This window comes from Dipodomys ordii, unplaced genomic scaffold (genome assembly GCF_000151885.1).
Source record: "Dipodomys ordii isolate 6190 unplaced genomic scaffold, Dord_2.0 Scaffold81, whole genome shotgun sequence".
Taxonomy (NCBI): Eukaryota; Metazoa; Chordata; class Mammalia; order Rodentia; family Heteromyidae; genus Dipodomys; species Dipodomys ordii.
Window position 1 is genome coordinate 5,142,462 of NW_012267297.1, and position 10,961 is coordinate 5,153,422.

At 50.0% G+C, this 10,961-nt stretch overlaps 1 protein-coding gene across 1 annotated transcript in view; it reads left to right on the forward strand.

The window, feature by feature from the left end:
* Positions 1 to 813: 813 nt before the first annotated feature.
* Positions 814 to 10,961, forward strand: part of Lrmp (lymphoid-restricted membrane protein) — a gene marked incomplete at its 3' end in the record, with an annotated part of 35,197 nt that continues 25,049 nt past the window's right edge. Inside the window, exons 1-3 of the mRNA XM_013025068.1 lie at positions 814 to 972; positions 8,005 to 8,087; positions 8,768 to 8,851. Of these exons, the coding sequence (XP_012880522.1) occupies positions 8,828 to 8,851 (24 nt within the window). The remainder of the gene's footprint in view (positions 973 to 8,004; positions 8,088 to 8,767; positions 8,852 to 10,961) is intronic.

Sequence of the window (10,961 nt, forward strand, 5' to 3'; positions counted from 1 at the left end):
GCCCTCAGGACTCGCCCGCCTCCAACAACGGCCTTGGGAAGCGTTTCTCTGTGCGGAAGAACTTTCTCTCTTCCTGTGACCTGTCAGGAAGTGTGTGTGGCTTTGTCACCGCTCCCCAGAGCGACTGTCAGCCGGGATGTCACTGAGGGCTTGGGCCTTAGCCCCCCCCCTTCTCCTTCCCTCCCTCCCTCCCTCCTTCCCTCCCTCCCTCCTTCCTTCCTTCCTTCTACTTTCTGTTTCTTGCTTCTTTCCTTCTCTTCTTCCCCTTCTCCTCCTCCTCTTTCTCCATTTCTTCCTCCTCCTCCTCCTCCTCCTCCTCCTGTCAGAAACCACTAGAAGTGGGTCCGGCACTGCAGGCAGATGGTGTCAGCAGAAGGGGTCCCCAGGAAGCCCTGGCCGGTGTGGCGGGTGACAGGGGGCGTGTGGGATGGACGGGCGAGGGCAGCTTCCTGGCAGCCCCTCTGAGGCTCTGAGCCGTGAAGCACAGCCGCGCGTGGAGGAGGAACCAAAAAAGTGTAAAAACAAAGAAAAAGAGGAACTGCAGCGTGAGTCCCCGGCGGGTCTCGGGCAGAGGAAGCAAAGCAGGGGCGCGGGGAGGGGTGTCACCGGCCCGCGTACGCCAAGACGCAGCCAGACCCGCCAGGCCCGGCCCTGCTGCGCACGCCAACACACCCAGCACCAGCACCAGCAGCACCAGCAGGCCGTCCACGCTTATCATCAGCCTGGGAAGAAAAGCAGCTGCTCCAGCCGCACGGGCGTGATCGATCAGTGCGTGTGCACCAGTGCTCTCCTGCCATCGCCCTGAGTGTGAGCGTGTGCGTGTGCGCATGGAAAAGAGACAGGCCTGTTCTGCAGAACGCGACACCTTTCCTGCCTGAATTAGAGGAAGCGATTTCACACACACACACACAGGCCACCAAAACAGGCGGATGGCATTCTGATGGATCACTGCACAGCCAGAAAACTCGCAAGGTGAGGGACGAAGATCAGGCCGGTGAGTGTGGCTGAGCAGCCAGCCAGGGGCTTCCAGCCATTTTCACTTTTCTTTTCCTTTCTCAGCCTTTCGTGATCCCCACTATTCTGGCTAGGAGCGAGGTTTGGGAAGTGGAGCTGAGGGTTTAGAAGGTAGCGTAGGAGCTCGCGGTGCCGTTCGTCTCCCTCATAGGCCGCGTCGGGTGAGCTGCGTTTCTCATGGCTGGTTTCGTGTGCAGAGTCAAACAACCCCTCAACCTGCGGGAAGTGATCGCCCAGAGACTCACGTCCATCCCGAGGGGTTTGAACTCGGAAGTGGTGGGGGCCGTTCTGCGGGTGACTTTGTTGTTGTTGTTCTTCTTCTTCTTCTTCTCACCAGTTCTTTAACTGGTAAGGAAAGACCTAAAGCAGGAGACGGAGGGAAATGGGGGTGAATTCTGTGTGGACCCCCATTTCACCTGGGTGGAAAGTCTTCCAAAATGTCCCCCCTGCCTGCTGTGGTGTTTAAATGGGAACCTTTGACCTGGAGGAGTAAGAATCCCTGGGTACCATTTAAAGATACTTTGGACATTGGGGGATTTGTCCTTCTTCGGTCACCTAAAAGTGACAGAAATGGCCGGACGCCGGTGGCTCGCGCCCAGCATCCTGGCTACTTTGGAGACTGAGGTCTGGGGATTGCGGTTCAAAGCCAGCCCGGTGGCAAATCTCCAATTAACCAAAAGCAGGAAGTACAGCTGCGTCTCAGGTCGTGGAGGGCTAGCCTGGAGGGAAGGAAAAAAGAAAAGTAGCCCAGGGACAGCGCCCAGGCCCTGAGTTCAAGGCCCAGAGCCGGCAGGAAAACCACGTGCTCAGAAGCCATGGTCAGATTACAGATGCCAGAGTGTTTCTAAGCCTGCTTTGTTCTAGAAACAAACCTAGCGTCTGTTTATTCAGCCATTTATCAGACGACTTCTTCTGTTCTGGCTTTGCCAGCCTACATGGTCTTTTTTTAAACCGGAAGTTGTTTTGAGAAATGAACGACCGAACCCAGCTCCTGGTGGCGTTGGAATGACACGTCTCAGGCCCCCGCTGTGTTTGTGGTTGGTTGGACTCTCCTGCTGTTTCCTGAGCAAGCAGAACCCATATTGCTGAAGAAATTGCATGGCTTTAAAGCAGCAATTTTGGGGCTGTGGGCAGGTGGCTCAGGGGTAGAGCGCTCGCCTAGTGTGCATGAAGCCCTGGGTTCGAGTCCTCAGGACCACAGACACAGAAAAGGCCGGAAGCGGTGCTGTGGCTCAAGTGGGAAAGTGCTAGCCTTGAGCAAAAGCAGCTCAGGGACTGGCAAGATAAATAAATAATAGCAATGGTTATTAAAACCTTATTATTACTTCTCAGTCGTATGAACTTGCCAGTGTTGAGTAATTCTTGTACAGTCACTGCGGCAGGCTGGGATTAAGGTATGGCTGGTTTCACCCCAGTGCTGACAGGACTAATCTTTGGTTTGTATTTATCTTTGGATTAAATCAATATTGAGCCCCCTGGATGGTGGTTGCTGCTGTTGTGTTGCTTTTCTTGGGTGGTGGGGTTTGAACTCAGGGCCTCATGCTCTTGCTAGGTCTTTTCATTCCAGGTAGGTGTTCTACCGCTTGAACCACACGCAGTTCTACTTAGGTTTTGACCCATCCATTGGAGATCAGAGTCTCTTGGATTTGTCTGCCCGGGCTGGGTTTGAACTGTGATCCTTAGCTCTCAGCCTCGGGCACATAGCTAGGATTCAGGTGTGAGCCACAGGTGCCGGATTTATATCCCAAACTATTCCAATGTGTCTGTCTCTCCGTGGATTTCCTTGTAGTGCCTTCCTGGGAGAATCAAGTTTTGTACAAAATGAGCACTCTGGGTCATGTAAACCTGTGCTTATTTTTCTCCTCCCAATTTGTCCCCAGGGAATAGTTGGTTCAAATATCCAAAATTGGCCTGTAAAAAAAAAATATCACCCTGCCCAGTGCTGGTGGCTCACGCCTGCCATCCCAGCCACTCTGAGGCTGAGATCTGAGGATCGCAGTTCAAAGCCAGCCTGGGCAGGAAAGTCCATGAGACTCTGATCTCCCATGAACCACCAAAAATGCCAGACATGGAGCTGTGGTTCAAGTGGTAGAGCACCAACCTGGAGTGAGAAAGCCAAGCAAGAGCATGAGGCCCTGAGTTCAAGCCCCAGGCCCAGCACACACATAAACGCTACCTTGGTGCGATGCATGTGGTTTGCTGTGCTTTTCCAGCAGGGAGGAAGGAAGGGGAATTCTTGGTTTCTGACAAGTTGTTCACAGATGTTTCGGATCTATGAAATTCATCTTTCGAGTCTCTCCTGTCGGTGTCAGGATTTTGCTCGTCAGCCATAACTCTGCCCTTAAAACTCAACCTTTGAAGGAAGAAGAAAATTTGGTTCCTATTTTCAAAATGTTCTGTATAATGTGGGCGCCGGTGGCTCCCACCGGTAATCCCAGCTACCCAGGAGGCTGAGATCTGAGGATCGTGGTTCAAAGCCAACCCCAGGCAGGAAAGTGCGTGAGACTCTTCTCTCCAATGAACCAGCAAAAAAGAGTAAGCTATGGAGCTGCGGTTTAATGGTAGAGCACCAACTTTGAGCACAAAAGCTAAAGGATAGTATCCTGGCTTTGGGTTCAATCCCCAGTATTGGCACACATGAACACACACACACACACACAGAGAAAACACACACAAATATGTTGTTTTTGGTTTTGTTTTTGGTGGTCCAGGGGCTTGAACTCAGGGCCTGGGCGCTGTCCCTGAGCTCTTTTTGCTCAAGGCTGGTGCTCTACCACTTGAGCCACAGCGCCACTTCCGGTTTTCTGGTGGTTCATGGGAGATCAGAGTCTCATGGACTTTCCCTGCCCAAGCTGGCTTTGAACCAGGATCCTCAGATCTCAGCCTCCTGGGTAGCTGGGATGACAGGTGGGAGCCACCGGCACCCGGCTTACATGGGATGTTTTGAGAGAAAAAGTCTACTTAGCCCACGCTCCACCCTGCCCACGCCCCCCCGTGCTACTTGCATTCTGAGTCAGACATTTGAATTCTGAGTCAGAGAGAAAAACAAATAGTTCAATCTGCCCTTCTGAGGGTCTCTGGCTTTCGAATCAATGAATGTGTTGGGACCATTGCTTTGGGACGCGTCTACTGAGATGCATCAGTAGCGAAGTTGATGGCTCACGCCTGTCACCCCAGCTATTCAGGAAGTTGATCTCTGAAGATGGAGGTTCAAAGCCAGCCCCAGCAGGAAACTCTGTGAGACTCTTTATCTCCAATAAACCACTCAGAAAGCCAGAAGTGGCGCTGTGGCTCAAGCAGTAGAGCGCCAGCCTTGAGCTGAAAAGCTGAGGGACAGCGCCCAGGCCCTGAGTTCAAGCCCCATGACCGACAAGAAAACAAAACCACATATTTGTTTGTTTATGTGCTTGGGGGGTGTCTGCGATAGGGTCTTGCTATGTAGTTTATATTCTACAATCTCCGAAATTACTCCAATCTCTGAAATTACAGGCATGTGCAACCACACTCACCTGCAAGTGCCCAGTTCCTGAGTGGTGACCCTGCCTATTTTCGCTCACGTAATAGATGTTGGCTGCTAGTAGAGGGAAACCAGTTCTAGGCCTTGAACTCAGGACCTAGGCACTGTCCCTGAGCTTCTTTTGCTTAAGGCTAATGCTCTACCACTTGAGCCACGGCACCACTTCCGGCTTTTTCTGAGTATGTGGTACTGAGGACTCGAACCCAGGGCTTCATGCATGCTAGGCGAGCACTGTACCACTGAGCCACCCGCCCAGCTCCGGAGGTTTGCGTTGATAAAGAAGTTTAACGTGTTGCTCAGGACTAGGGTGTGCTCAGGATCTGTTGTTTGGGGGCATCTTATCTCAGAACACATCCATTCGTCCATCTGATCCACTCCTCACCGTCTTTCCCTGTCTGACACGCCACAATCTCACTTGAGTCACCCAGAGATAGATAATCATGCCTGGAGGCTGGGAAGAAAGAACAGCCCTGAGACTCTGCAGAAGGTTCCAGGCCTCGGTCTCCTGCCTCTGATCCCTGCTGCTTAGAGGCTGAGATGGGAAACAATGAGGTTCAGAGCCAGCCTGGATTAAAAAAGAAAAACAATGAAAGACCCCATCTCACCCAATGAACCAGGTGCCGTTCCTCACCGCTGTAATCACGGAAGTATAAATAGGAGGATCACACTCCAAACACACACAAATCATGATGTCTGGACTTTTATTATAGATTTATGCCTCTTTTCTTTGAGATTTATTCATCTTTAGAGACATGTGTGTGAAGTTTCTCTTGATGAATGATGAATGAACCCTGACTCTTTTTTAAATTATCTTTGAGCACAAAGGGGTTTCAGTTCAACCTGGCAAGATAGAAGTGGAATGTGTTCGGATCCATGTCACCGTTTTGGGCATTCTTTCCCATCATTTTCTTTGTTTGGCCTGTCAAAGCTTTTTTAATGCAATGATAAATCAACTATGACATTAATAATACCAAATAACATCAAATTCTCCCACTTTCAGTATCGATAACAAGTATCAATATTTAGGTTGAAGAAATAATTTTTTTTTTTTTGGTCTCTGCTCATCCTGGGGCTGGAACTCAGGGCCTGGGCGCTGTCCCTGAACTTTAGTGGACAAGGCTGGCGCTCGACCACTTGAGCAATGATTCCACTTCCGGCTTTTCGGTGGTTCATTGGAGAGAAGCGTCTCACGGACTTTCCTGCCCAGATTGAATTTGAACCCTGATCCTCAGACCTCAGCCTCCTGAGCAGATAGACTGACAGTCATTGGCCACTAGTGCCGGACTGAAGGAAGAAGTTGTTTGGGAAAGAGATCGGCTTTTCCTCCTGGCAATCGTTGGCTGAAGTTGTAAACTGGCGCTGTTACCCGTGAGACCCGATCTCAGAAATACACGTCAGCCAGGATCGAAAACTAGCGTTATGTTCTAACCGTGTGATGGTTTTATTTACTTATTACTTATTATTTATTTTGACTAGTCCTGGGGCTTGAACTCAGGGCCGCGGTGCTATTCCTGAGCTCCCCCCACCCTGCCTCTCAGTGCTCTACCATGTGAACCAGAGCTCCATTTCTGGATTTTTGACTGGTTAATTGGAGATTGGAGTCTCATGAATTGTCCTGCCCGGGCTGGCTTCAAACTGTGATCCTCAGATCTCGGCCTCCTGAGTAGCTGGGATGACAGGCGGGAGCCACCAGCGACCTGGCCTTGTTGTATTTTTCTTACAGCCAATTCCAAAGGCCTTGGCCTGAGGGTCTCGTTGGCCGGATAGCGGCTTCCTGAGTGACACAGCGTCTCCACAGCTGAAGCCCGGGGGGCAGAGGCTGGTGCTTCATTGCTTTCCCTGGGAAGGAAACAAGAAATCCTTCCCCACACAGACATATGCAAACCCGGTCCGGAGCCGGCTGGTTTGGCTGCTGGAAAGATAGGGAAATAGAGTTCCGGCGTGCACTGAACACCTGTGGGATTAAGGCTTCCATTTGAACGCCTCCCCTGGCGTGTCACCAACCCAGGTGGGAAAGCGCACGTGGCCAAGCTACATCGTTTACTTCTGAGCCCAGGGCCCAGCGGGGCACGCCTGTCACCCCAGCTGCTCAGGAGGCTGAGATCTGAGGATCAGGATTTGAAGCCAGCCCGGGCAGGAAAGGCCAGGAGACTCTGATCTGCAGTGAACCACCAAAACAACCCAGAAGTAGAGCCGTGGCTCCAAGAGAGGTAGCCTGGAGCGAAGAAACTCAGGGACAGTGCCCAGGCCCAGAGTTCAAGGCCCACGACCAACACACACACACACACACACACACACACACTCCACAAAGAGAAGGTATTCTGGTTTTATCACTTGGAGATACGAACCCTTCCAGAACATGATGTCTACTTCTGAGCATTGCATGTAGGCCAGGGCCCTGTTGCTTAGCCTAGTTAACACAGATTTATTTCCCCCTGCAATCTACAAACTCGACTGTGCGTGGTGATTCAGGCCCGTCCTCTCAGTTAGGAGGGAGGCAGAAATCAGGAGGCTCCCTGTTAGAGGCTAGTGAGACAAAAGTGCACGAGATGAGCATCTCAACCAATGTGAATCCGGGGGCCACGCCAGCTACGCACAGCGTGTACACAGGAGGATCACAGCCACTAAACACAAGACCCTAATCAAAAGAGAATCAACAAGGGTGGAGAGATGGATCGGTGGAAAGAGTGTCTGCCTATCAATCACGAAGCCCCGAGTTCAAAACTCGGTACTGCTATAATGTGTGCGTGTGTGTGTGTACATATACATATGCATACACACATCTGTATATATATACAGAGACACACATCTATACTATGCTAAAGACTACTGAAAAAAGTCGCTTCAGTAGCTTCAAAATATTCTTTAATATGTTTTCCACCCGGGCGCCAGTGGCTCCCGCCTGTCATCCCAGCTGCTCAGGAGGCTGAGATCTGAGGATCGCAGTTCAAAGCCAGCCCGGGCAGGACAGATCATGAGAGGCTGAGCTCCAATTCGCCACCAAAAAAGCCAGAAGTGGAGCTGTGGCTCCTAGGATAGGGCCTAGCTTTGAGCGGGAAAGAGGAACAGGGCCCTGAGTTCAAGCCCCGGTAACAGCACAAAATCAATCAATCAATCAATATGTTAAACTTAGTTGAAAAATTAATTAGTTTTTAAAATCCTTATAAAATAAAATTGTTCTGTGGGTAATATTGTATGTAATGGAAGCCTTTAAAAATCTCTTGTTTTCTTCCTGGAAAGCTTAAAAGGTAGATGACCTATTTCTTGCCATCTAGATTAGTGACAGTGTTTTTGTGCATCTGTGCTGGCCCTGGGGCTTGGGCGCTGTCCCTCAGCTCTTCAGCTCAAGGCTGTGTCTGTGGTGCTGAGGGATCGAACCCAGGGCCTCACGCATGCGAGGCGAGCACGCTACCACTGAGCCACCTGCCCAGCCCCTCTAAGCAACTTCTTAAGTGGCATCTTCTTGCTTGCAGAGCCCAGCCCGGCTTGGCTTTGTGTGAAAGTCCAGAAGATGGAGAAATGAAGGGCGGAGCGTGGCTGTGACGTGATTATCTCAGTGAGTGGACAGAAGCTACCAGCCTCACATTTGCAGCTGCATGTGTATCGCCTGAGACCCTAACATCTTTACTGGGGAACACCCCAACGCACGCACGTGTGTGTGTGTGTGTGTGTGTGTGTGTGCTGGTCCTGAGACTCGAACTCAGGGCCTGGGCGCTGTCCCTGAGCTTCTCTGTGCTCAAGGCTGGCGCTCTACCCCTTGAGCCACAGCGCCCCATCCTGATTTTTTTGAGAAGTTTATTGGTGCTCAGAGTCTCAGACTTTCCAGCCGGGGCTGGCTCTGAACCCCGATCCTCAGATCTCAGGCCAACCAGGATGACAGGTGTGTGCACCAGTGCGTGGTTACAGCCTGTCCTGGATGGAACCTCAAAGCCCAGGCCCCGAGTGTGTCTTCAGCTCGAGACAGGCCCTGAGGTCTCTGGGCTGACCGTCCTAGGGAGTGGTTTGGGAAAGTTCCGCAGTCACTTGCCGAGGGTGACTTGTAATGGTCTGTGGGTGTCATTTTGACCAGCTGACTTGTATCTGCATACTTGTCTTATCGTGTCTTGCTTAGACCAGTGGCTTCATTTCAAATCCCCTAGGCTGTGGGGACCAGTGGGGGCCAAGAAGGCCAGGTTTGGTAGATGCTAACACGGCCAGTTCGTCTCCTCATAGTGAGCAAGTGCTCTGTGCTATCAGGTCCAGGAACCAAGCAAGCCCGACCCCGTCCCCGGATCGGATTGTCCAGTTGCAGTCAGGATGAACCAGGACCGAAGAATGGACGTGAGTATCCGCACTGGCTGTTTCTATTGGACAGGTCCCTGATCCTCTTCCATGAATGACATTGAAACAGAAATACACACATACATACATATATATAATAATATATGTATGTGTGTTATCATTATATTATCATGGACACATACATATGTGTATGCTTATATTATCTATAGCATTTTAAATGATATGTACATCTATATGTGCACAGAATACACATATATGACTATAAATAATATATGTGTATGTGTGCATTACCTGTGCACATGTATACACACATTTGTGTATGTATCTATGTATGTATGTATATACATGTGTGTATACCTGCTTATTTATACATGTGGGTATATGTGTATGTGGATATTATATGTAACTATATATTATATGTTATTGATACTTATAATATACTGATACTTGGTCTCACAAGTATCGCTGTGATTTTCATGAGGAAAATTCACCTTTTCGTTTATTTTTATTTTTTTCCTGGTCCTGGGGCTTGAACTCAGGGCCCAGATGCTGTCCCTGAGCTTTTTCTGCTCAAGGCTGGCGCTCTAGCACTTGAACTACAGCTCCACGTTCGGCTTTTTGGTGGGTGATGGGAGATCAGAGTCTCACAGACGTTCCTGCCCGGGCTGGCTTTGAACCGTGATCCTCTGATCTCAGCCTCCCGAGTCGCCGGGATGACGGGCGGGAGCCGCTGGTGCTCAGCTGATTTTTATATTGTGTTTTTGAATAGATGGGGATGATCATGCGTTTCACTATTACCTGCTGTGAAATCGTTCTGCGCCTTCATTTTAAGGGAGGTTCATCTGATATTTTGCCCGTGATGTCTTTCGGCCTAGTTGAGAAAGGAAGAAAAAAAGGAAATGAGCCCGTCCTGCTATTACTTAGCAGTTCCTTTGCAGTTTTAATAAAGGAAGTTGACTTAGGAGCCAACAGGATGTTTGGTTATTAGTAATTTCCCTTTTATCTTTCACTGAGGAGGAAGACTCGGGCATCGGTTAAGTGCAGGCACTTGGAACAGAACGATTCCAGGCTAATTCTCTCAAGCAGCTCATACCATAGGTTTGCCCGGCTTTTTTTTGTTGTTGTTAGCTTTGTTTGTTTATTTGTTTTTGCCAGTCCTGGGACTTGAACTCAGGGCCTGGTCGCTGTCCCTGAACTGCTTTGGCTCAAGGCTGGCGCTCTACCACTTGAGCCACAGCGCCACTTCCAGCTCTTTCTGTGTAGGTGGTACTGAGGAATCGAACCCAGGGCCTCACGCATGCTAGGCCGAGCACTCTACCACTGAGCCACCTTACTTGAAATTGTTAAGACTTGACCTACTTGACTCAAATCTCTCCACCAAGCAGTGTCGAACCTGATTTCACGTTCAAGTGCGTTGAGCTTCAAGTCTGTTGAGATACGGATGCCCTTTCTACAGCCCCTCTTCAGACCCCGTGTAGACATTTTCCTCATAAAGATTACTCACAGTTGCCTTGCAGGTCATTTTCTCTGGCTGAGGTGTGCCCTGCTCTCGCTGGAAGGCAGACACGTTGTTTGGTCTGTGCTCATGACAACCATGCAGAAATAGGAGTTACCAGCCAGCTGGCTGGGCATGGTGACTCACACCTGTAATCCCAGCTGCCATGAATGCTGAGCACACAGGACCCAGGTTCAAAGCCAGTCAGGGGAGGGAGAGTCTGTGAGACTCGTATCTCTCATAAATAAGCCAGAAGTGGGGCTGTGGTTCGAGAGGTAGAGCGCTAGCCTTGAGCAAAAGAAGCTCAGGGTCAGTGCCCAGGCCCTGAGTTCAAGTCCCAGGACCAGCACACACACACACACACACACACACACACAATAAATACATAGGAAACAGAATAATAGAAAGTCCTGTCAGATACTCCTGGAAAACCATGTTGATTTCTGGAAGAAATGAAGGTTTCATTTCTGTAGACTCAGAAATTCGTGCTCAGGGTACATTTTGTGGCTATCATCATTACCTCTCCGTGTTTTCATCCTTACCTAAGCAAATGGTCCAACAGTATATTTTTTCTTCCTTCCTTCCTTCCTTCCTTCCTTCCTTCCTTCCTTCCTTCCTTCCTTCCTTCCTTCCTTTCTTCCTTCCTTCCTTCCT